Below are 26,301 nucleotides of genomic sequence, written 5' to 3'. Positions count from 1 at the left end.
GGTGAAAACCCCAGCAGAGCAAGACACCCAACATGGTTAGGCATTGACTTTCAGAGCGTCATGTATTAAGATCATTTCTGCAAATCCAGCCGAATTTAACCATAGATGTAGTAACTTCAAATGTAACTTCATTTTATTCTATTGCACATCATCATACTGAAATATTGTTAGACGTCATGCAACTAAACTATTACTTCCCCATCTTTTTTGCCCCCCAGTACTTTTGATTATTCCATGCACTAAATACATCTGTTTCTTTTCCTGATCTGTTCAGAATGTCAGTTGTCCATAGGCCTAGACACGGACATAGCCAACCAAGGTTTGAAAGACCCATGAATAACAATAAATGGTAGGATCCAGTGTAGTTTTTAAACCGTTTATGTGAAATGTGATCGTTTAGGGAGGAAGTGTGACAAACAGGAGGGTGGAAGTGAAACAGACCCTGGGGGTTTTGGGAAGAGCTATGACGTGAGGACATATCCGTGCTGCCCAGTGACACAGGTCAAAGGTTAAACCTTGTTGCTGTTGCTGACAATTTCCTGTTGACCTCTTGCAAATTAAAAAGGCACAATGCATTGGAGGGTTTTATCGGAAAACATTTTGGTTGGACTAAAAAGCAGGGTATTATATGGAGAAAAAAAAGTGACATCAAGAAGACGCATATGCACGCACACACACACACACACACACACGCTGTGTCAAAGCTGCTTCGACAGTGATTGGTTTAGTAATACGAATGTGCCCCTATACAGTGTCTTCTATATGAATACTATCAGAGTTGCTGGATACTCATCTGCAGATCATGAGCTTAGGATTATACAATACAGCTGAGTGAGGAAATTGCCTCAAGCAACATGTGCTGATCTGTCTTTTTTCTGTTTCTGTTAGACTTGTCACGTGTGAAATGCCATTCCATTCATCATGTTTTTGTACGCCAAAATGAATCATGTCATGAAGTTTGCTGAAGTAGAATATGCCCTTTCTATTCTGGCCTGAAGCCTTCTTGTAAATCCAGTTATAGTGACAAACTAAAAAATAAAATATGATTTAAAAACCAACAAAGGTAAAATACCGACAACGCATTCTCTCCTTTTTAATTCCTTATTCATATAACACAGTATTTACAAATAACTGCAGTCATACTCAAAACCCAAGACGCTCCACTTGTCCATAACTAATCGTCATTGTTAATCTCAACAGTATGTGTATGGTTTTACAGAAAAAACGGAATCAAATAAATTATGCTGATAACATCCTGGAACAATGCTTTGGCAAAACGCTCCAAAATCACTAATCTATTATGATTGTTGTAAAAAAAAAAAAATCAGTATTGACATTATAACACATGAATAAATACAGAGGTTATGAGCCTAGCCTTACTTCAAATCGCAAGGCCATGAAGATACCTTTGCGGCATGCGCTCTTATACAAGTCCACAGCGTGGGATGTCTTGCTCCCAAAAGTCCAACTTAAAATTCCCCCCTTGCCCTGTGTTTTGTGGTTAGTCCTGGAGGAGTTGCTTGTATCCCCACCCACCCTCTACTTAGTCCATGAAGGAGGGGTCCAGACCATCAGCCTCTGGATGTAACATGCGAATGGCCAAGCGCTCAATGTCATCCAGACTGAGCTGTCTTATCGAGCGTTCATAGTCCTGAGGGAACAGACAAAGAAAGACAATTCAGCTACAGACATGGTAGGGTCCAATCTAGTTTACATTCTGGCTTTAAACAACAACAACATGTTTGTCTATGGTGGGCAAACTGCTTTTATCAGTTTTGTTGCACATAACAATAATATAAATATTGTTCAAGACATAAAAAGTGTGCAATTAGGCTATGTTATGGCAGTAGTATTGTGTAGGGGTGTAAAGGTACACGTGTTTGTGCTGAACCGTTTAGGTACAGGACATTAGGTTCAATACAGATGCATACGGACCGTACCAAATGTAGTCTTTAACAGTAATCAACAGTAGGCTTTTTTGCTTGCGGACCACGTTTCAAATTCGAGTTCCCACTCAAACTTATTAAGTAGCGGACCATATGTCTGTTTAGTCAGTTAACATCAAAAAACATTTGACATTTTAAAAATACAATTTTTTAGGTTAGCAGTACCTACTGGCTTACTGTACTGAAAGTTAAAGGTCGTATCAGCGATTGCAGGCCCAAAAAAAGCCCAAACATAAATGATCGCATTCATCTAATCTTTCCTAATGATCCGCTAGCTGGCCGCCCCATAAGCAGGCCGTCAAAAAAACACGTCTCTGTAGGCAGCCTATGCTCTGAGATCTGCACACAAAAACAATTGCTGCCACTCAAAGGCAAAATAAAGTGTTCCAACCAATAACAGAAGAGATGCGCGTTCAGGAGGAAGGGGCAGTTGTTGCGAGCTAGCTCTCTGTTTTGTTTGAACGTCAACAGAAGTGACGTTACCCCGCCATCGCTAATACAACCTTTAACCGACCCGTTATTTTTGTGTACCGTTACACCCCTAGTATTTTGTGGCTCTTAATAATGATTGCCAGAGAATTTAGGACACTGTAAAATCACTGGCAGCATCATCAATGCGGTATTGGTCAGTGAAACTGTTATCGAGAGCCGTTTTAGTGACTAACTTTTGGCACGTCCACCTTTTCATCTACTGACACTTGAGAATGTTACTAACATTACAAAACAATGCTCTGAATTGCAGAGGCGGACAGAGTACACAGCTTCATTACTTGAGTAAAAGTACAGATACCCTTTGCTAAATTTTACTCAAGTACAAGTAAAAGTACAACAGTCAGATGTCTACTTAAGTAAAAGTACTGAAGTACTTGTTTTTAAAAGTACTTGAGTATCAAGAGTACAAGAGTAGCCTACATTTTCTAAATATTGCATTACTACTGCCACAGTGCTTACATTTATGTACAGAAACGTACATGGAGTTATGAAAAATGTTAATACCTTGCAGAATGTAAAATGAATTGGAAGTAAAATCAAGTCATTTTCATCTTTTTACCATGTTGCCAGGGATGGGCAGTATTTCTAATACATGTATTTAAAATACGTATTTCAAATACAAAATACTATTTTGTAATTGAAACACTTGAAGCAAAAACTATCATTAACTTGTTCAGAAAATTTAAATAGTCTGGTGAGATGGGGCCACAGGTTAGCACATTCCCGGGATGGACCTGCTGCGTCTTCATCCATTGTTTTGTCCATGGGTTCGTCTCTTATCTAAATCTGACCATGGAGTTGACTTTGGCGGAAAGCTGAAGGTGATTGCTGATAGGCTGTCCCAATCAGTGGCGCCTGCACAATCCAATCACGTTTGAGAGGGAAACAACAAATTTAGGGTTTCCGAGATGTTTCTTTTCCTTTTTTTTTTAGAAGTAGTAACGGGTACTCACGGTTATGGATAGAAATGTAGTGGAGTAAAGAGTACAATATTTGCCTCTCAAATGTACTTGATTAAAGTCATGAGTACTCCCCAAAAATGATACTTGAGTAAAGTACAGATCCCTCAAAATTGTACTCAAGTACTGTACTCAAGTAAATGTACTCCGTTACTGTCTGGCTCTGCTGAATTGTAATTTGCAATTGTTCATTCATACAAAAATAATGAATATGTTGTACACAATATGTTTACAAAGTGATAAAACTGCAAAGCGAGATTAATGGCTTACCCAGGTAACTGAGTTTCTGCTGATCTTAAAACAATATATCACTTCAGAAGCAATGCATGTAGTAAAGCGTTCTTTTGAAGATGAGCGTTTACTCTCTTAAAAGTTACAAAGACAGTAACCTCACTTTTGTAGTATACTCCTCTATATTTTATGGTGGCAAATAGTACTACCTTAATCAATTGTTCCTGCACTTTTGCAGCATCTGCAGGGCTGAAGTGTTTAGCCAGCACAGCAGCTACAGACTGCCAGACTCCATGGCTGCCCATGGCTGGGGCAGGTTCACCCACAGGAGTCCTTTCCCCAGCAGGACGGATAACCAGGTTTAGTTTAGCCTCTGGCCCAATAGAGTAGTCACTTAATCGGTGCTCATCTGGGAAAACAAAAATCGGGGTGTAATGCAAACGCCAATACTTTCATGAACATTATATGTTTAGATCAAGGATAGCTTACCTGCCAGGGCTTTTCCTTTATAGAGCAATCGCTGTTGATTTGGAGGTATGTTAAGGCGCTCTGAGACCAGTTCCTTCACTGTAGACACTTTTTCATTTTCCGTGACCTTCAAGTGAATAGACATTTTATAAAAATAAATATACATAATTTTCCTTTCCAAAAGTTTGTACCAACACACACTTCTGTTTGGATAACACCATAACTTACAAGGCTATATGCAGTGGCTATATAAGGCTATATGTATCTGGTAAATTATCTGGTCACCCCTCCCACTTGCCCTACTTTTCACAATACTTACTTTTTTGTTTTGACCATCATACACATTCGAATTAGCCTACAGGTTTGTCTTCTGCTTGTAATGATTACTTCTATGAGTTACACAAATCTACCAGAACAACATAGTTGTGTGTGTGAGAGAGAGAGAGAGAGAAAAGAGGTTAAGAGGGAGGGAATGCAGCAGGCTTGTGCTTGAGAGGATAAGAGGCAATTAGTTAAACAAATTGTTCTCACTTCAGCCTTGTTATGTTCACAAAAACAAAAAGATAATATAAATACACACACACACACATATATACTGTTATATAAGTTCTGGCAATATGTGTAAAACTGTAGGACTTCTACATGGCTTCAGGTTGTTAGGGATGTTTACTCGGTGATTCTGTTGTTTTGCACAAACATTTTATTGCAAATTAAGTGCATGAGATGAGTAACCTTGTGCCAAGGAAATGGTGAGTTGGTTCATTAAAATAGCATCTGTGAGGACATGCGCTATATGAGAGAAAATGGAAGCTATGACTTATTTATCAATACAAGCAACTACTGTATTGGAAATTAAAAAAAAAAAAAATCAGCTGAAAATACACATGGCTAAACTAATACACTTGTATAATGACAAATACAAAAATACAATTTAACACTGTCTTGTTGTATCATAATAGTTGTCGGTCAAGTTATGGATCATCATATAGGCTACAATGTTATTCATATTCATTATTTGACTGCTTGTAGATTAACAGGGTGAATGTGAAAACAAATCAAGGCTAAAATGAGAACAATTACATTGTTTTAGTAGAGATCTGTCACTCAGAGTGAATTATTACAAGCAGAGGATAAAAAGCAAACCTAATGGTAATCTTTGTGATGGTCAAAACGAAAAGTGTTGTTAATTGGAAGGATCATTATTAGATGGGCATATCTTTTTCTACTCACATTAGTATTGACGTTGCATTAACTCAATGGCAAAGTAAGTTTATAAAGCTGCATGAGGAATAACCTAAATTAACCAAATTTCCCCGCACTTGGTAACATGGCTTTACACATCCAGCTAACCAGCCTGCCTGATTTGTAACGTTAACGTTACTTCAAAATAATCTGATGGAAAACTTTTTGCACCACACAACGTTCATCTTTTCAGCTTTGCAATTCTACGCTTTTAACTAACGTTATGACCTGATACAAGCAAAAGGGTGAGTTGTTGCTAGTTAGCATTTCATCAATGTCTAACTGTGACAAGTTCGGACCAAGGCAAAGTTAGCCATCCTGACGTTGCATTTGTCGAGCAACTTACAGCCTAGTAATAATAACTATTTTCGTTTACAGTGCCTAATAAGCAACTGATATGTTTTCATAGAAGAGTTAAAATGTGAACATGCGTAAACACTCCTAATCAGTCAACACATTACACTATACTACTATGCTTCAGCTAACATGAGGCTAGCGAACACGACAGCTAAGTCTAGCTAACATTTGGTAGGCTAACGTTAGTTTGTTTGCTACTTCTACTAAACTGAGTTTTTTACAGCTAAGTCTAGTATTCTATGTAAAACGTACCTGGACACTGCATTCCTTTCCTTGGAGTGGCTTTACTGTGAGAATCATTTTGTGTGTGTAATACTGTAAACGTCTAAATTCATTCACGAACAGGCACCTCACCGGGCCATTACAGTCTATCTCACTTTTTGTCGCGACGTTTGAAGAAGATATCGCACCGAAGAGGCCCTCATTGCGCAGCCGCAGAAACTTAGTTCTAGTATTAATTTTATTCTAAGGCGAGAAAGTTCTTTCGTGATAGTGAGACACTGCAGTGAAGAGTCTGCAGGCGGATTCAGGTGGACTATATTTATACGTAGGCGACATGAAGGTATTTGTAGATAAGTTAAATCAACTGGTCTGGTCTGAACATTTTCTCCATTTGACTGCAGTATGCCTGAACATGAACGTAGGCTAATTTGTTCTTAAGAGACCAGTGGTCTTTAACTAGCTTCGCTGATTCATCTCTCCGGGCTACCCTGAAGAACACTTCCTGCAATTTGTAGGCTAGTCTGATACGTCAGCAACAGATTGAAACATAGCCTATGACACATATTTAGGTTAGTAGGCCTACTGACATGGTAATAATAGTTTATACAATTTTGGTGAAGCCAATATATTGTTGTGGCTGTTAGCAATTATTGTGTCCAAAGCGACAGAAGCTACATTGGCATCAATAAACATTTCATTAATAAGCCTATTAAAATGGACAGTTTAAAGTAAAGGCATAATTTAAATTTAATTGTACTTAGAGCGCCAAAACATTAGGCTACACATGTCTCATGGCGCTGTACAGAGTGTTAGACAATCAGAGAAAAGAAGAAGAAAAAAGAAGCCCCATGGATAACAGGGGCGAGGAAAAACTTCCTAGAATTGGAGATACATAGGAAGAAACCTCGAGCAGATCCACGACTCAAGGGCCTGACCCATCTACCTAGGGTCAGATACAGGACAGTAAGGTCTGTGTACATGACAAATGCATATGTTAGTCAGTTGTACATAATAGGACATGGTGTTTAAGCCACCTGAGGTGAAAGTTACAAGAGGTGGGATGATTACATATCCGGTATGATAATGCATAAATCCTAATTTAGTGTCAGAAAGTTCAAATAGTCCATCGTAGGAAATATAATTGTCCAGGGGAATAGGAGTTGTGAAAGGGCATGTGGTGGGTCGGTAGCCTATAAATCTAGACGCACCCTAGCGGCAGCAAATTACATTTAATGTGGGTCTGGCTCGTCAGGCTAGTGGGTCGGCAGTACGGTCCAGGAATCCGGGCAGAGTTGTCATAGGCATGTGGTCGCTAGGCTGTAGGGCTGCGGGCCAGAAATCCAGGTAGGGGGACAGTAATAGGCGATAGGGTAGTCGGGATGGGACTTCAGGTGAGATGAGTGAGAAGAGGGCCAAGCACACGGATGGCTGATGACTGGTGATGGTATACCTCACAAGTGAGGTAAGGGGGAAGAAAGAGAGATAGCCTAAGTAAAATAAAAAGTAAAGTAAAAAACGTAACATAATGAGATGTTGGGGCTAAATTGGGTAGGGCCTATGTCATTTGTTTTTCACACCACACATTCAGTTTTTGTTTATTTACACAGGCTTCTGGGCTGCCCATCAGTTTACAACCAGCCTATTATTGTCAGAATACTATTTTGTGTTAAAGCAGCCGTATTGAGACGATTACTTACTTTGGCAAGCATAGTGTGCTGGTTGAAATTGATTTAGCTAAATTAATTATTTGAGGAATGAATGGACGTGTTTGTGAACGCGCGCGCGCGTGTGTGTGTGTGTGAGAGAGAGAGAGAGAGAGAGAGGGAGAGGTAAAGAAGAGGGAGGGGATGTAGCGGGCTTGTGCTTGAGAGGATATGAGAGGCAGACCCAGCTTTAATAAGATACGGATAAAAGGATCTCTCGGTCAGTTCCATCGGTGTGCTTCGGAGCTCAACATTAAGAAAACATCGCGGCGGACAGATGATACTGTCTTGTTTGGATAATTGTAAGAATAAAATTCTCGTCTCGTTCGTGTGCTATAAACTGCATATCTCTCGACTATTTTAAGTCTAATTCAGCAGGGAAACAGGTGTTACAAGTCAGCACAGGTAAGAGAGTTCATTTTTAATAAGCTTTTTTTAATGAAAGAGTAACGCCAGTTGCAAAGAAAATGACTACATTTGGTTGGAAACAGTATATTTTCTATTCCCTTTTCCTGGACAAACAGCATATTTTTCATTCCCATTTCCTGTACTGCCTAACAATGCACAAAAAACATGGCATGAGTAGGATATATTGTACATAGTCTACAACCAATTTTCTCAGAGGACCTCAGTCCTCAAAAAAACTCTGTGTAAGCTACTTTCTCTCTCTCTCTCTCTCTCTCTCTCTCTCTCTCACACACACACACACACACTCAGAGAGAGGGAGACAGACACAGACAGAGAGAAACATCCTTTCAGTGATTAAATAAAGGGAACCTTGACACCTCTCCTTCTGTCTCGCTCACTCTCACTATCCTCTGCCCTCTCTCCTGAGGCGATGGGCACCCTGAGAGACCTTCAGTTCGCCCTGCAGCTGAAGATAGAGGAGCTTCGCCAGCGGGACACACTGATCGATGAGCTGGAACTGGAGCTGGACGCTAAGGACGACCTCATTCGTCGCCTGCAGGGGGAGCTGGACCGCATGCGGGTCAGTCTCGGCACCCCTGGGTCCTCCGCTGCAGGTACCTTTCCTAACCCACGCCCCACCCCTCTTGCTGTCCTGCTTCTACAACCACAAACACAACAGGAGTAGATTTTTGGGCTTTGGCACAACATGAATGGAGTGGGGGCACTGTAGTAATGATGGTTTTGCCAGATATTTACTGTGCTGATTTGACTTTTGGACAGTTTTCACAAACATGTGAATCATCCATTGGAATACATCTGTAAGTGTCTGTATTGTTTCTCAATGTCAATGCATGAGGACTCATTTAGTGCAAATCAAATGTATGGGTCCAAATTAAGTAATCTGAGTGGCCTAACCTGATGTGGCGTGTTTTCCTCTCCAGGGTGCTTAGCGCTGCGTAATTCCTCACAGAGGATAAAGAGGAGGGCAGTGGTGGCCGAGCCACCGAGCTGGGACGAGAAGCAACCTCCTCAGCCCACAGCTTCGAGTCACAGCAAAAGCCCGGAGTAAGAGAACACCTATCAAAACACAGCAGTCTCTCCACCCCACATGTCTTTAAAATGGAGTAGTAGACCAGCAGCCTCATGGTCTTTGCCAGCTTGTTTTGAGTGACAGTCCAGCACTCTCGTCTAAGAAGAAAGAAAAAATGTACCTGTCTTGACACAAAAGTCAGTCATACATTATTTTTCTTGGTGTGATTTGTTCATGTGGTCATGACAGCAAGCTTGGGGCTTTAAATCCACTGAAACTGAAATATTGCAGAGGTGAAGTATTGATGGATAGACAGTATGTATAAGCTTGCTCTCTCTCTCTCTCCCTCTTCTCTCTGTATCTCTCTCGCTCTTCCTCTAGGTCTCAGGAACTGATAAGGGGGACCCTGATGGAAAATGGCTTCACCAAACACCTGGAGCGGGGGCAGATCCTGGCAATAGTGGACTGCATGTACGCCACAACAGTCAGCCAAGGCTCATGTGTCATTCGGGAGGGTGAGAATGCTTCCCTCGTGTATGTCATAGAAGGTAAGACATGTTTCATTTCCATCTGAGTAACAGCCATTGTAACCCATCAGTTATATATTGCACTTCACACAAGGCTTATTAGCCTATAATAAAATATTAATTTACCTATAATAAAGCTGTCATCCAAATTCCTTATAAACAGATGTCAGATTTGTGTACTGGCGGTGTGCATTTCAAATTGTGATGTAAGAGGGAGCAAATCTTTGTCAGAATAGGACATCAACAAGATGCTGTGATATATTTATTTTATGATTATTTTCTTCAGCATTGTGAGTATGTAATGCCTCTCAGCAAACCATTGCCTTCCATTTTTTCATGTTTTTTCTTCAATTCTGACTCGTCAAGTCCATTGCAAGACAATACTCCCTAACACCCCCCTGTGTACCCATCGCCCAGAGCTCATAATAAATAATTGATAATGTGATTGGAATCAGCAAATGATAGGGTGTACGAGACCATTCTGTTCAGAACACATGCATCTGTCCGTACAGCGCTCTGTTTGCTTGGGCTGTTCCAGAAGCACAGAGATGGTACCTGTGCGGAGAGCAGCACTGGCACATGGGCAGAGTCTGCACTCATCCGTGTCTCACATCAGAGAGGCCCAGGGACCACAGCAGCAGTGAGAGACAGAGAGAGACAGAGAGATGGAGAGGGAGAGAGAGAATTGTGTGAAGAGTCGATTTCTTGGATAAGTGCGAGACAGCCATATGGAGGCTGCTTGATACCTGTGATGCTGCTAAGAGGATGGATTAATTTGGAAGTTGATTTTTTCCCCTAAATGTTGTATGGATAAAAAAAGAGAGAAGGAAGAAGATGAAAGGGAGAGCAAGGGAAAGCAAACAGAGGATGAAAGAGGGGGAGTTAAGATAGATAGAAAGTGGTAAACAAACACACCACCAGATGAAAGAATGCAGGACGGTGAAATGCACAGGAAGGGTGAATGAAAGATGACAGACAGACAAAGTGAAGACAGAAAGGAAGAGAGAGAGAGAGAGAGAGAGAGAGAGAGAGCTGGGTAGCGCTTATCATAACTCCCCATCACGGGCGGTCTGCAGGCGCTCCCCGGCGCACAGCTCTGATGTGACAGGCGGACGGGTGACGCTTGTCCTGCTTTGTTCGTCACCTCAGGACGGCACAGCGGGCACCGCTGTCTCATGCCCCGACGGTGAAGATTAAAGCGTCCCGGGCTGTCAGTCAGCGTAGCAGAGTAATCTGTGCCCATGCCACTCATCCCCGCGTGCGACACAGATGCATCGCCACACACTCACACCACACTGGGTCGGATTGAAATGACCAGGCTGATTTGTCACAGAAATGTGTTTTCCAGAATATCTCAGACGCACGGCCGAGCTAGTGGAAGTTCTCACATGTCTATCCAGATTATTGCAACAAAATGTGTTTGTACTGATGCACACTTTGGGGAATGTTGATCTTTAGGAAATAAATTCTGTGCACCTGTTGGTGTGATGGCTGAGCTGAATTTGTGTGGGTTGATGTTGAGGCAGAGGGTGTACTTGATGGATTCAGGTGTGATGATGTTGACGTGTGTGTGTGTGTGTGTGTGTGTGTGTGTGTGTGTGTGTGTGTGTGTGTTGGAAAGGTGTTTCCGTAAATGAGGTCATTCAACAGCTGGATGGGCTGTCTGATGCTAGTGAGTGTGGCGAGCTTGTCTCACTCAATTAATGTTCATGTTGGAAGTGTGCAGGTGTTCACACATACTCCAAACTCCCTCACCCCCAACACACAAATACACACACACAGAAACAAACACAAGAAGATGGACAGACACCTCCTTTCAACAACAACACATTACATTTATATAGCGCTTTTCTCGACACTTAAAGCGCGTCACATGGAAGGGGGGACCTCATTAACCACCACCAATGTGTAGCACCCACCTGGGTGATGCACGGCCATTATGTGCCGGAAAGCTCACCACACACCAGCTTGAGGTGGAGAGTGAGGGAATGAATGAGCCAATTACAGTGGGGGATGATTAGGGGGCCAGATTGAATGAGCCAGGTTGGGAATTTACCCAGAACACCGGGGAACCCCCTACTCTTTGCGATAAGAGCCATGGAATCTTTAATGACCTCTCCTTCTCTACCCCTCTGTCTCATTCAGTCTCTGTCTTCCTACAAGTTGTGTCTAAAGCACACAGAATCCAAATGATCTCAGAAGTACGTGTGTTTTTTTTCACAGAGGGGAAGATGGAGGTCACCAAGTCTGGCCACAAGCTGCAGATGTTAGAAGCGGGCGCGTTGTTTGGAGAACTGGCCCTCCTTCATAACCACACGCGCTCAACCACGGTCACAGGTACAGTGTTAACGTTCACAGATCCATAACCTGCCTCTGTGACATCTGGCCATAAGACTCTCAGCGCTCCCACTGAAGATGGTGTTACAGCGTCATTAATCACTGAACACCACGTGTGCCTTGGCAGCGCTGTCTACTCTCAGGTGTCAGGCTGCATTCATTTAGAGTTACTGCAATCAGCATCAATAATAAACAAATGCCTATACAGAGCAATGTGCGATTTGTGATACAGAGTGCCTTGTGAATGGTCCAGTCATTGTTCGTCACAGTTTTCAAGCTTAGAGGATACAACTACAATATGACATTCCTGGGTTTCGTTTTTTTTTAATCTGCAGTCTTCCCAAAGGAATGCATTTCACATAGACTGATCATTTAAGCTCTGTAGGTCTCTGTTACAGCATATATTTAATTACATTCCATAGGCTTCCTTTCATCTGCAACAATTGTTTCAGTGTGCCGAACAAACTGCAATTGCTCGAAAGGAATTGCATTGCATTCCACCAAAAGCTACAGTGCCTCGAGTCAAAATTACAACTGTCCAGACAGCCTGATAGTTAAATGATTGGAAAAAACCCGAATCATTCAGTTATAAAAACAGTCCGAGCATAACTGTGCCAGGCTTGTGAGAGTGGAGGCATCGGCAGCGTGGAAATCCAGGCACTGGGCAGAGCATTATTCACGCCTGATGTAAGTTTGAGAAGATGTGTCGAATGTCGAATCAAAGTGGTCCTCAAATCCCCCCCCGTAACCTCTCCGTCTGGCGCACGTCTCACTGCGGTGTGGAGAATACCAAAGTGCGTGGTCCGTGTTTGTTCTGTTGCTGTTTCCCTGTGTCACTGATGCGTCTCTCCATCTGACATTTCAGGACTCGTGGGTAACTTAAGATGCATTGAAGTGAACTCACACTGCATTCACGATGAGGGATCAAGCTAACAGCAGCAAATGATAGCTTCTGGATTACTCTGAGTGACATAAAGGAGTTAAAAGAGCATCTCCTTATTACGAATGGTTTTATTGCAACTGCATCAGTTTTGCAAAGCAGCCTCCCTAGTTCTGTGCCATGGAGGAAAGCAGCCTATACTGTACATCTCTACTGCACAAACTAGCTGCAGTGTTTTGGAGTCTGTCTTACACTGACCTGATTTCATGCTGGGGGAAAATGGGTTGAGAGCGTGTGGACAAGGCTGAACCCAAATGGGTTGAGAATGTGTGAACAAGGCTGATCCGAGATTGAAAACCACTTTCTGAGCCGCAGTGCGCAGCCCTTCTCTTCTCTTCCCTGTTTCTTTTTCCCCTTTGCCTCTTCTCTGCTCCTTTTTTTCTCCCTCCCTCCCTCCCTCCCTCCCATCTTTTTTTTTTGTTTGAGGATGTCTTGTTTGATTGCATGGTGCCTTTATCTCCCAGTCCATCTCCCCTTTTCCAATTCTTGCCTTCTCTTTTATTTTTCCCCAGACCTGTCCCTACCACTGACAGTGCTCTATTTATCTTCCTTGGCATTTCTTTTTCTTATTTCGGGCCTCTCTCCCCTTCCCCTGGGTCTATTTTTCCCTCCTCCTTCTTTTTTTCTTCTTTTCTTTTCTTCTTTTCTTTTCTTCTTTGGTGATGACCTGAAATTACTTTCCCCCACACCGTATCCCCACCCACCCACCAGCTCGACGAAAGCCCCTCAAAGAAAGACCTCATTGGACGGATCTCTGTCTCCATTGTGTCACATGCAGGGAGGGACAAAAGCACAGAGGGGAAGATGGAGGGTCTGGGTCCGTGGGGACGCCATGCATGGCAGGTAGCAGGGCCAGAGGAGCTTTTCTTTACCCAGGTGCTCTGTTCCTGGGCCCGCTGCTCTCCTGCCAAATGGCCAGGGCATTTGGCCAGCATCACCTAGTTCCAGCAGTAGTACTGTGCTTCAGTGGTGACGATGCAGTGGACGCTTGAGTAGGGCTTGAGTAGGGCTTGAGCAGGGGTATAATTTGGCACAGTGGTGATTTCTCTCATGAGAAAGAGGTGGTGTTCTCTGCAGCTGTGTCTCTGCAAAATGTATGTATTTTGTATCTATTTTTGAGCATCATATTTTATTGAATTCTACATTTTATTTCTACATTCTTTACCTGGTTCTTTCTATTTTAAATATTTCTGTACATTCCTGACACACATATTCTTTATTACTCTGGGGGCATCTGTAAAATCATGCCCCCAGAGTGTAGCACTGTAGCTTCCCGGCTGCCGCTTGGCTGCAGCAACTCGAGCTAGGCAGCACAGATTGTTTTTTTGTTTAGTCGAGAAACAGATATCTATATGAAAAATTGCCTGAGTTTTCCTTTACGTAATGGAGAAACTTCATCCCATGCCGAGAGCCCACATTCCTCAGAGTGCCATATCAGCCGAGTCTCATCTGTTTCCAGAGACACGGTTCCGTTATTAATGAATTCCGGTTCTACAGCCTGTTCAATTTTGAAAATAGTCATTATACAGTGGGAGAATTTCCACCCACTGGGGATTTAGTTGTTCAGTAATGAATGACGGTACTATGATTTATTGCCATATGTTATTATATTACCTCAAAACTGAATCAATACTCCCGCCTCGTTTTTATGCTCAATCTATGTAATTGTACACGGATGAATGTGCACACATCTATGGTAGTGTCTATGGTAGCTTGGCAACAAGACCTGACATGATAACCTCAAATAACACGCACATTCATTCATCACTTGACCCATTCATATGAATAAAGGGATTATGGAAATATCCCAGTGGTTTTTCGAGTTGCCGCTGCTATTTCTGGGCTGTTGTACTTTAATGTAGAAGGAGAGAATGGGGCTCATGGAGGTCCTCAGAGATCCAGGAGAAGAAGGAGAAGGGTGGGGGGTCATAGATGGATGGATAGCTGAGTATTATCAGGGCTGCAGTATTATTCCCCCCCAAAAATGTCCTGCAGAACCAATTAGTGTGGATCATTACTAATTTACAGACCTCTCAGCTGGAGGTTTTTCTCTTTTTTTTTTCAGGGACAGAGAAAGGATGGAGCGCTTGGAACAGAAAGAGAATAAGAAGAGAGAGAGAGATAGACAGAGAGACCGACACGAGGAGGAGTACAGACAATGTGTGTGTGTGTGTGTCTGTGTATGTCTGTGTGTGAGAGAGAGAAAGAGAGAGAGAGAAAAAGAAAGAGAGAGTCCAACAGAAAGAGCGACTGACAGATAGATGGAGGACTATAATGAGAGAGGGAGAGAGAGAAGGAGGGAGGTGGAAAGAGAGTAATGATGATGCAGCATATATGAGCTCTATGCAGATATTGCTCTAGTCACCCTAACTCTCTCCAGTAAGATATACTCTGTCAGAACGGTGCCAATCCACCACAGCTGATGACAGGATTTAGCTCTGTCTGTCATGGTGCTGTAAGTGTGTGTTTGTTTGTTTATTTATTTATTTATTATTATTTATTTACCTGCTAGCACCTTGTCGACAGGAGATCAATGTAGTTTTACCTGAGGAGTAACACTTTCAGGTTTTCCCCTCTTCTCCTCTCTGTGCCATCTGCCTGGAAGCAGCACAGTAGTTTTTTGTGGTACTGGAGACCTATGAGACTCAGGGTTTTAGAAAATGCTTTTTCATCCTAAATTCTCAGACTCTCTCGATCTGTCCCCCGTGAGCACACTCTGCCCGCTCTCAACGCTGCATTTCTAATGAACCCTAGGTTTTAGTAAAGTATTTCATTTCAGTCCATCATTTTTTAACTGTTTTGTGTGTAACTCTAATCGAGAGATGCATTTACATCTGCCGAAAAATATATTTAAATTTTTGTGTTTGAAGCTATCAATTCACTGTCTCACTGTTTTTCTCTCTGTATGCCCCCTCTATGTGTCTCATTGCAGCCGTAATGAACTGCAAGCTGTGGGTCATAGATCGCCTGTCGTTCCAGTCCATTATGCTAAAGAGTGGCCTCCTAAGAATCTCACAGTCGTTGGATCTCTTACGCAGGTCGCCACCACACCACTGGTTACACCCGCTGCTGACACTGAGCCAGAATAATCCATGTCATGGCAACAGCCCAGCAACTTATCGTCAATACAGACACATCTATGCCATTCTAATGTATGTGGACATTGTGCTAATTAGTCTCATTAATGTCTGGTGTGATTTGTTTGCAGTGCGCCTTTCTTCCGGTCATTACCAGAGGATGCTCTGATAAAGGCGTCTGATGCCCTGGAGGAGGTATGTCGTCTCGACTCTGATATGCAAACTAGTTGGACTCAGACACTATTGTGCAGTCGGTGCTCTAAGTGTGTTACTATAGTCTCTTCAGAGTGCTCACAGCCCCCTTCACTGCCCTCACAGGCAGCATTAGACAGGCGCACAACATCTGTGCCTGCTGAAGTCTCCACAGGCTACCCATCGCACTCTCTTGATAGACTTCCACTTATATCTCTTTGTGCCACTCTATCCATCCCTTCCTCTTCCTCTCTCTCCTCCCCCTGCCCTCTCTCCCTCTCTCTCTCTTTCTCACTGGGATTGCCACCCCACTTTTTTAAAAATCATCCCGTTTCATCCCGATTATCTTCTATCCCCCCCTCAGTGTCATTACGGTGAGGGCGATTACATCATCCGCCACGGCTCCCCGGGAGACTCGTTCTTCATCGTGAGCCAAGGCCAGGTGAGCCCAGAGCACGCTGATAAAGCGCATCCGTAAGAGGCCTGCCGGCCGCATCACAACTACTCCACTGTGCTAGTTTACTTGGAAGAGGGTGCCATGAATTATTAAGCATTTTTTTTCTCCTTGTCTCGTGTAAAACTGGAGAGAAAGGCATTGGCAACAAGACATGAGCACTCTGTTTTGTATTTTCTTTGACTGAAAACTATTACCGGTAATTTATGGCTTTGTGAAAATGAAGCAACAGTAGAACACAGTGGATTTCGCAATTCAATGTAGCTCTGCTTTTAAAGGGGTGAAAAAGAGAAATAGTCTAACAGTAAAAATAGTCTGAACCCAAATCCAAGCCTTATTTTTCAAGGAATCAGTCTGCATAAGGAAGGGAAAAGGCTGCCACAATTTAGACAGATTTTCCCCCGTCATTGTCAGTCACCCAGCATTATTTCATGCACTTAAAGAGTGCAGACAGGCATATTTAATAGGAGTAGGGAGCTGTAGCTATTGTTGTGACAGGATGTAGACTTTTCTGGCACCTTCTTTTGGCATTCAAATGTGACATTTTAGCACTGCGCTATCAGGAAGTGAGTAGATTGAGTTACTTGAGTATTTTGTATCTTATATACACCTACAGATTGAGTTACTTGAGTATTTTGTATCTTATAAACACCTACAGATTGAGTTACTTGAGTATTTTGCATCTTATAAACACCTACAGGTGAAAGTAACAGAGAGGAGGTCTGTCAGTGATGAACCGACGTGCCTGTCCACACTGAGCAGAGGAGACTGGTTTGGAGAGAGAGCCCTGCGAGGGTGAGCTACACAGCCACAGCCACTGAGGAGGAGCACATGCCTCTCCAGTGTAATTGGCATCCTTGAACTTGCCTCAAGCCTGTCGGGATGGAAGCATCTGTGACTGTGACCCTGTTTTCTGATTTGACCAAGAAGAGCATCAAGCGTCCAGTTTGTGGCTATTGAGATATCCAGCGCATATCCACTTGTGGCATTGATATGCAGTATTCAGCATCTGCACCCTTTATATTGCATACAGCTTCAACTTCGTTTACAGATTTGATGCTCCAGGGACACGGACACACACACATACACACACACAATCAAATTCAATATTGTGGTGTATAGGACTACGGCATACAAGCTTTAAAAGCATCGTTAATATGAGAACTGCTGCCGTCTTTTCTCAAGATGTGGCAGAATGTCCAGTTCACCATTGAATAATCTATGCTAAAAAGATGTTTGAGGAATATCTCTAATAAGGCAGATAAAAGATGTGTCATGTTATCAAACTCACTCAATGTAAGAGATTGCATCAGCAGATACTGAATCCTGAAGCCGTATTGCATACTTATGAAAAATAAATGCTTGATTAGGAGTCCGCCTTTGTCAGTTCATGCGAGATTATGAGTCAAAATGGTTTATTTACATTATGTATGAATCTCAAGATTAGGACTTGTACCCGCTCCGGGTCAGGGCAATGGTCAGAGTCCTATGTTCCCTGCTCTGGGTTAGGGTAATGGTCAGGGTCCTATGTTCCCCGGTCCCATACAAAGCGGGGAACATAGGACCCGGGGAACATAAGTACGCTCCCCTGCTATGCTAACGAGACAGCCTTGTTGGTACAGCAGTCACAAGCTCATACTTAACCATCACAGGGTAGTCGAAGGGATTTGGCCATCACTTAGACCTAATACAGCTCTTATGGCTATCATGCTTCTCACCCAATGAGTTTCTTATAGTGATTACAGCAATGTATGTAGTTCAGGCTGTGTCATACAAAGGCTCATTATAGCACAGATACTTGAAGAATGAACTTGACTTGGTGGATGTGTTGTCAAAGTTTCTGCCTTGTGAACGGTACTGAGTGTTTTGTGTTTTCTGCTTCCAGGGAGGAATCAAGGATTGTAAGCGTCATGGCAGCCGGGGATGTAACGTGCTTAGTGATAGAGAGAGAGTATGTATTGGGAGTGTGGCCAAGCTTTTTCATTAGTTATTAAGTCAGAAAGTAACAACAGTGTGTTTAAACTTATAATACACATGTGTGGCCCTTTTCATGATCCCACAGCTCTTTCAGAAAACTAATGGGTAATTTGGAAGATGACAACAAAATTGGACGTGACAACAAAGAGAGTAAAGCAAGGTATGACAGCATTCATAAATGAGTTGTAAAAAGTCAACATTTTGGTGAGGTCTGAATTCCTCTGAAGAGTGAGACTGGGCCTTGTGTTTGACTGGGCCTTGTGTTTTGAGTGCAGGTGTGAAGAGAAGGAGGAGGTGTCTTTCCCACCTGACACCTGCCTCGGCGACCTCCAGGTGATCTGCTGCCTCGGGGAGGGTCAGTTCAGCACCGTAGAGCTGGTGAGTGGAGACAGGAGAGCACAGGACGATGCCGCTAGCGGCTGATGCTCTTTAGGGTCACCCAGGATAGGAAAAGTGTATATAATGGACATGGGTGGCTCACAGGTCACAGAATATTGCAGCCAGCATAGCAGAAGTCATATTGTACAAACAAGCCATTGAGTATGAGGACTACCGTATACATGTAAAATGTAAAACTAGTAAACAAGTAAAACTTTTTAAATTTCAAGGAGGATTTGAAAACTATTTATCTATACATATGTCTATGTCTTTATCTATGGTATGTTTTTTAACTAGATTATTTTGTATTAGATTCTATACTATGTTGTATTATTCGTTTTAACCTTGGAAGGAAAATACTTCAAAAATTGCTTTTGAAGCTTGGTGTGTGGCAGCTGGAAGGCTTCTGATGGGTGATTTATTCACTTACCCCTCTTGCCTACTTTAGGTGCATTTCAAAGGTGACTTACGCCGTCAATACACTTTGAAGATCATCCGAAAGCATGCAGTACTCAGCTCTGGCCAGCAGGGGCGCCTTCAGACTGAGAGACGCATCATGTTGGAAGCCAATTGCCCTTTCATAGTCAGGTAGTAACCCAAGCACATCCATCGTTTCAGATCACTGAAAATGTACCACTGTACTGCCTTTTTCCATGTGGGCCTTTCCTCATTATGATTCATGTTCAAGCTCATTCATGTTGATTCACAAGAATTCATGGTTTGCCTTTGCAATTTATGCATTGTTGGTTATCAGGTTGCACAAGACCTTCAGAGATGCAGACTGTTTGTATATGTTACTGGAGGCTTGTCTGGGAGGTGAACTCTGGACCTTACTGAGAGAAAGGTACTCAGTTTTATTTTATTATTGTTATTTATTAAAACATATAAAAACATATAAATATATCATGTTATTATTGTTGTTATTGAAAAAAAAAAGTTTCCGTTCTAAACGTTTTTCCTAAATATTCAGTGTCTATTATCATTGCCTATTTGTAGGCTCAGCTGTTGGTACTTAGTACAGTCACATGTGTAATGCTAGAAGAGATACTGTATAAAGATATCATTTTAAACAAGTACTAGGTTTTCCCACAACATTTGTATTGGTTTAAAGGTTGTGATGTGGTGATAAGACTAAACTCTGCGTGTAGGCTATGTGCTTTAATGTGTGTGTGTGTGTTTCTTTTCTTTAGTTTTTTGTCTGTGGTGAAAAGGCTGCCGTAGAGAGAGTAAAACTCTGACCTGTTGCTCCCACCTCCCGCACTTCCTCTGTGCCTCTGTGTGTTTCAGGGGCACCTTTGATGATGCCACAACACATTTCTACACCGCCTGTGTCGCGGAGGCTCTCTCATACCTGCACAGCCGTGGCATCGTCCACAGAGACCTGAGGCCAGAGAACATTCACCTGGACCAGTACGGCTACGCAAAACTGGTAGGTTACTGTGTAAGGACTTGGTCAAACTACCCATGCATTTCGTTGCTAAATTGGAAATTAGGTTGGCTGTGATAGGAAATATCCCTTTCACAGTGCACACAGGAGTGAAATCAAAACGGTATGTGACGGACGGGTGAAATCAAAACGGACGGGTGAAATCAAAACGGATGGGTGAAATCAAAACGGTATGTGACGGACGGGTGAAATCAAAACGGATGGGTGAAATCAAAACGGACGGGTGAAATCAAAACGGACGGGTGAAATCAAAACGGACGGGTGAAATCAAATATGTATTTTTGCACTTTCTCTTGTCTGTGCTACTGCCTTTGATCAGTAACTGATGAAGGGCATTGGAAGTGATGTCAACAATCCTTCACTTCTAGACTTCTCACTTCCCACTCTCTTCAGTATGCAGAGCACACACAAAATAATTAACATCTCTTTGAAGTGTGTGTTTTATGGCTCAGCGCCGGTGATAGCTGTGTCCAGAGGTATTATGTTTTAGAGTTGTCCCCTCCGTCTGTACTTCCGTTCGCCATGAACTTGTGAACACGATATCAGAAGAATGCCTTGGGGCACGTGCTTCACTGTGTCACTGTGAGCACATGAATGTCCTATTCTTGTGAGCACAATATCTCAAGAATGCCTTGAGGCACGTGCTATGCATACAACCGTATACCACCGCATACCAGGCATGCCACCTCAACGCGGTAATTGTAGGTTTTTTTGTATTTTTGTTGTTGTTTACAGGGCTTTAGAGTGTCCACTGTTTTTCCACAGAGTATCTACTTCTGTGATCTCTAAATGTTGTAGAGCCAAGTTCATACATGACTCCAGACCTCTTGCTCTCTCTGTCTCCATCAGGTGGGTTTTGGTTGTGCACAGAAGATTGGATCAAGGAGGAAGTGCTGGACATTCTGTGGCAGTACTGGATATGTGGCTCCTGAGATGATTCTGTGCAAAGGCCATACAACCTCAGTTGACTACTGGGCCCTTGGCGTGTTTATTTACGAGATGCTCAGTGGGAGGTAAGAATGAATGTCCTGTGTAACTGTCTGTGTAACTGTCTGCCATTATTCTGTTTACTGCACATTTTAAACTACAACACTTTTGTTACGATTATGCCTCTCATCCACACAACTCTGGAGATTTTGAGCCCCTGAAATAGAAAGATTTGAAAATGCTGCTGACCCCATATTTGTTTGAACTGTTATGATTGTCCCACTATTTTAAATATAAACAACACTGAACTTATACCAGTCCACATCAGTCAATCTGTCACAAGCTGTGCGCCTCTTTTAGTGTTAGTCTCCAATGACAATGCGGCCCCCCTCTCTGTCATAGAGAAGTAGACAAATGACTTGATTGAAAGAAATTCTCATCTGTTGTGCTCCTCTTGAGTGACATGTCACTCACTGATCCTTTAATTGCTGCTCGGTCATGTGGTTCTGTCAGACCTTTGTGTGTTTCCTGACTGCGGCTTTTCACATCAATGCTTATTGATGAGTTTTGATCAATGGCAGTATGTCGGTTGTGATCTATGGCTTTGACCATCCCTAGTTTAGTTTTCTCTCTTTCCCTCTGTTTTATACTTTATGTACTTTATAATCATTTTTAAAAGTAAAGAGACAACATAGACAGACTGAATGTGTGACAATACATTTACTGTTTGAATTTCAATCTGTTTTATTTTGCATCAATTGCTTTGATAGTCTGATGACTTTCTCATTCATATGATTGAAATCCATGAAGATATTTAAAACAGCGGTCCCCAACCACCGGGCCGTAGGACATTCCTAACCGGCCCGTAGCCTACAACATGAGTTAAAAAAAAATGCATGCAAACTAAACTCAATTTAATTCGCAATAATGTTTCGTTTTTACATGGCATAGGCCTATATGCAGTTGTTTGATTGCACGCATGTTTGCATTTTGCAAGGTCTATTTTCTTACGTCTGTCTGTCCCGCCTTCAACACTTTACATATTGCCTTCAGCGCTGCGCAGCCTCAGGTCAGCTCACTTCACTTGATCAGTTCTTGGCGAATGGTAGTGTCACACAAAGTTAGCTAAACTGCTAGAATGAGCAACAAAAAACAAGCATCTTTAGCAGGTCACTGGTCAGAGTGTTCGAGAGCTGCTGCAGAGATTTCTTACAGAAAAAAAGTCACCGCTGCACATTTTAGTGATGAGGACTGGGTGTCAAAACTCGCTTACCTGTGTGGATTCGGGTTGCTTAATTACCTCAACCTGTCACTCCAGGGGAGAATGACGACTGTCTTTAAACTGGCAGATAAAGTCGCTGCATTTAAAGCCAAGCTTGATTTGTGGGGACGGGGTGTATTTCATATGTTCCAAACAGTAGTGGGGGTTTTGGGAGAGACTGAGGCAGGGCCCTTTACCTCGCAGCTGGTGCGCGATCACCTTGTTGCACTTTCAAATGAGTTTGAGCGTTAGCAGTAGCGTGCGGTGACCATACATTTTAGTAGGGCAGAAAGCCTTGTCTGACTTTTTTTTAATATCATTTTGGGCTACATTAAAATGACATATTTTACAGGACTTTGCTGTATGCTTAAATCATGTCACAGTCAGAAACGTAAGTGGATTAAAATTGTAGATCTAACCCATCAGTTAAGTTTGCACCATTCTCATCACGTTAAACCAGCGCATAGCACCGTTGTTGCTATGGGTAAACAAAACTATTTTTTTTGTGTTCTGTCTGGCCTGCTAACTATCTAATATTTTTAAGTAATTGGGTTTTATAACTGCAACTCAATACAGTTAGCATGTTCACACTTGATAGATGTAGCTTCAAGTTGTTCAATTTTCATAGTTCATATTGTTCAATTTTCACTTCTTCAAGTAAACTTTTTTCACATTTTTAAGAGTTTGTTACCTTCACTGTTAACTGGAGCTAGTTCTTTTCAAGTAATGGGAATCAAACCGGTCCATGGTACATAAAAGGTTGGGGACCCCTGATTTAAAACATTCTAACACATAAATGTTGTCCATGACAGTTCATATAAACTGTGGTCAATGTGCAACTAAATGAGCGGCAGATTCATTGTGTATTTATTGCTCATAATATTTCTATTTGCTTTCAAAACAGATGTCTGCGGTAAATTAATTATTTAGCAAATCATTAATGTGCAATCTGTATGAAATCCATAGCTGTCAATGTGTTTAGTGAAATAACATTTCATGTCTCCCATAGCTCTAGAAATAAATTATTGCCCTGAGGTTAAGCATGCACTGTGACTAAAGTAAGTCACTGGAAGGATTAATATGTTTATTTCTGTCATATGCATTAAATTAATTATTTTGTGTTGACAGTATTCCACATATCTAAACTCATTGCAATGTACATATTTTCTCAGTGCTTATATAGAATCCAGATAACCAGTATTGGTAATTAGTGAAATGCTAAGTTTAGAACATCTACATGTATTTAAATGTGTTTCATAAAAAACATTAATTTGTGTTTTGCAAGCCCTCCATTTTCAGCTTCAGACCCAATGAAGACCTACACAGCCATACTTCAAGGCATAGATGCAGTGGAGTTCCCTAAGCCCATCAGCAAGGCTGCTGCCAACCTTATCAAGAGGCTTTGCAGGTACGCCCCACTTTACCCCGACCTAACTTCACACTTCTCAAACACAGCTGTAGTGCCTCTGTCTCTCTCTCACACAGAGAGAGAGAGAGAGAGAGAGAGAGACACACAGACAAATTAATTTGAATTTGAATTTAAGAGAACACACACACAAACAGACAGCGAGAGAGAGATAGAGAGAGAGAGAGAGAACACAAAGAGAGAGAGAGAGAGAAACACACACACACAGAGAAAGAGAACAGAGAGAGAGAGAGAGAGAGAGAGAGAACACACACACACATCCATTCATGCCTGTCAGCCCAAAGCATCACACACACACACACACACACACACACACACACACATCCATGCCTGTCAGCCCAAAGCATCACACACACACACACAAATATATACACAGTGGCATCCCAGAATAGCACTGCTCCATTTCTCCTCCTGCGTCTGGCTCTCCATGTTCCCTGACACTCGTCCGTTTCCCCCTCTCACAGGAACAACCCCTCCGAGAGGCTTGGAACACAGAGGAACGGGGTCAAGGATATCCAGAGGCACAAGTATGGACCCAACGGCCTGTGTAAGATGTAGCAGTTGTCTTGTTCAATAGATCCCTGTGTGTCAGTATTTATGCTTTGATGTTTTTGCTGACCAGGTGGTTTGATGGGTTCGACTGGGAAGCCGTTCGCAAGCGCACCATTACGCCACCTATCCTGCCTTGTGTAAGACGGTGAAGTCTGTAACAACATACAATTTCAGAATTATTCAAGTTGACTTGTTAAACTGCCTGTGAGGAGGGATATAATTAAATAATATTTTGTTTGATTTTAGGTTCATCATCCCCCAGAATATCGAGAGTCCAGCCTGCATCATGATGACAATGGCAACTCATCACACACTGAACTACCAGACTGGGACAAAGATTTTTGATGTTTTCACAGACTCAGAGCAGACAGACAGCAAAGGAAAAGGAGTGGCCCCTTGATGTAGGCTACTGGATGTGACTGAGACACCTGGAATGTTCCTGTCTCTAATGGTTTTTGGACATCTTTTGCAACACCTTTCTGTTTCTGTATGATGTCATGGATATGGCCAAGAATCAGTCCCTAAGGATATTTACATAGACTCAAACTCTACATTTTCTCAATGTTCTTTTCAGATACTTTTAAGCTATGTGAAGTTGGTTAGGAATAGGAACGTTTTTTAAACAAGATGTCACTTGTGGAAATAGATAATTTAAGTTGTAGCCTACATGCTTAAAATACTACATATTATGTATATAGTATGGCTATATTATTGAAGTGTCAGACAAGTGATTTGTAAAATAAAGCGTCAAGTAGGCCTAGGCCTATATTCGGTTTAACCCTCTATACCCCAGTGGAATTCTACAACAATGCCCCAGATTCCTGGGAATTCTAAGAGAAAAGGGCAATTTGAGAAACATTTTAAATAACCAAGAATAACTAAAAATCTAATGAAAAGTGTCAATTGTAAGTTTCTTTCAGTTTAAAGATTAGAAATTGCTCTTTCAAATGATATATGATCCATTAAAAATTATATATTCATGTTTCCCACAGACAGCCATAGGCCTACTCACTTACAGTCTCAAAGTTTTTCACTAACAAAAAGTTATAAATATGGTTCACATATTTCTGTATTAGAAGCTGGGAAACACGATACTATATGAGTACTGATTTCATTGAAATAGACTGGCATATCTTGCACTTATTTGGGATTTAGCTGGACAGTGAGCCTTACAGCTAAAAAATGATGAGGATATGAACTAACGTAGGCCATGAAGCATGGCGTATGAAATCGTGACTCATTTGATAAGCATGTCACCAACAACAGGGACTGTTAATCCTGACATGGATTTACGTTTTGTTTTATATGCACATCATGTTATATAATTTATCTAAACTTGATCAGTTGATGATAATGAACCTGTTGCACTCGTTCACTAACCTTCAACCTATCCTGTGCTAACATTACGAGTCTCAGACTAACGTTAACGTTACATCAGTGAAGGTAGCAAATTAGCAGGCTTTTTTGTAATCACGAAGATGACGAGACATTGGCCTACTTGTATACAAATACATTTTCCTGACATCCATAAGCAGAAAACACAACGGTGGTTCCCGCTTTGGTTATTAGTCAACAAAAACTCATTTAGAGAGACATACATAAGTAGTAGTTTGCAATAACTATCTGTAAGTGGGATAACGATAATGTTAGCTTTACTGTACATGCCAGAAAGGGGTAATGTTAATGTTATGTGTTAAGATATAACTGCAAATAAACCTGGCATGGGTTTATCATAAACTTTATTGTTA

At 42.0% G+C, this 26,301-nt stretch overlaps 2 protein-coding genes across 5 annotated transcripts; one reads left to right on the top strand and one right to left on the bottom strand.

The window, feature by feature from the left end:
- Positions 1 to 1,064: 1,064 nt before the first annotated feature.
- On the bottom strand, positions 1,065 to 6,395 carry ubl4a (ubiquitin like 4A). Its single transcript, XM_048243772.1, has 4 exons — positions 5,948 to 6,395; positions 4,118 to 4,223; positions 3,838 to 4,037; positions 1,065 to 1,651 (listed from the first exon to the last, which is right to left on the bottom strand). The coding sequence occupies exons 1-4, from the start codon at positions 5,993 to 5,995 to the stop codon at positions 1,544 to 1,546; spliced, it is 462 nt and encodes a 153-aa protein (XP_048099729.1). The 5' UTR covers positions 5,996 to 6,395; the 3' UTR covers positions 1,065 to 1,543.
- A 600-nt stretch (positions 6,396 to 6,995) lies between these two features.
- Positions 6,996 to 25,331, top strand: prkg1l (protein kinase cGMP-dependent 1, like). 4 transcript variants are annotated; one of them, XM_048244487.1, is made up of 20 exons: positions 6,996 to 7,922; positions 8,456 to 8,642; positions 8,970 to 9,093; positions 9,440 to 9,606; positions 11,809 to 11,922; positions 15,795 to 15,900; positions 16,071 to 16,134; positions 16,496 to 16,573; positions 17,286 to 17,380; positions 18,471 to 18,536; positions 18,648 to 18,722; positions 18,838 to 18,940; positions 19,389 to 19,528; positions 19,695 to 19,784; positions 20,228 to 20,369; positions 21,237 to 21,400; positions 23,861 to 23,983; positions 24,466 to 24,528; positions 24,624 to 24,690; positions 24,800 to 25,331. In XM_048244487.1, the coding sequence occupies exons 2-20, from the start codon at positions 8,459 to 8,461 to the stop codon at positions 24,896 to 24,898; spliced, it is 2,064 nt and encodes a 687-aa protein (XP_048100444.1). In that variant the 5' UTR covers positions 6,996 to 7,922; positions 8,456 to 8,458; the 3' UTR covers positions 24,899 to 25,331. The 4 variants fall into 4 exon arrangements, with proteins under 4 accessions (XP_048100444.1, XP_048100442.1, XP_048100443.1 ...); XM_048244485.1 differs by having other exon boundaries at positions 6,997 to 8,025; XM_048244486.1 differs by lacking the exon at positions 6,996 to 7,922 and having other exon boundaries at positions 8,078 to 8,642.
- Positions 25,332 to 26,301: the final 970 nt, after the last annotated feature.

The sequence above is a fragment of the Alosa alosa genome, chromosome 5, assembly GCF_017589495.1.
Source record: "Alosa alosa isolate M-15738 ecotype Scorff River chromosome 5, AALO_Geno_1.1, whole genome shotgun sequence".
Lineage (NCBI taxonomy): Eukaryota > Metazoa > Chordata > Actinopteri > Clupeiformes > Clupeidae > Alosa > Alosa alosa.
The sequence above is the reverse complement of the archived record's forward strand: the minus strand, read 5'-3'. Positions and strand labels throughout refer to the sequence as shown.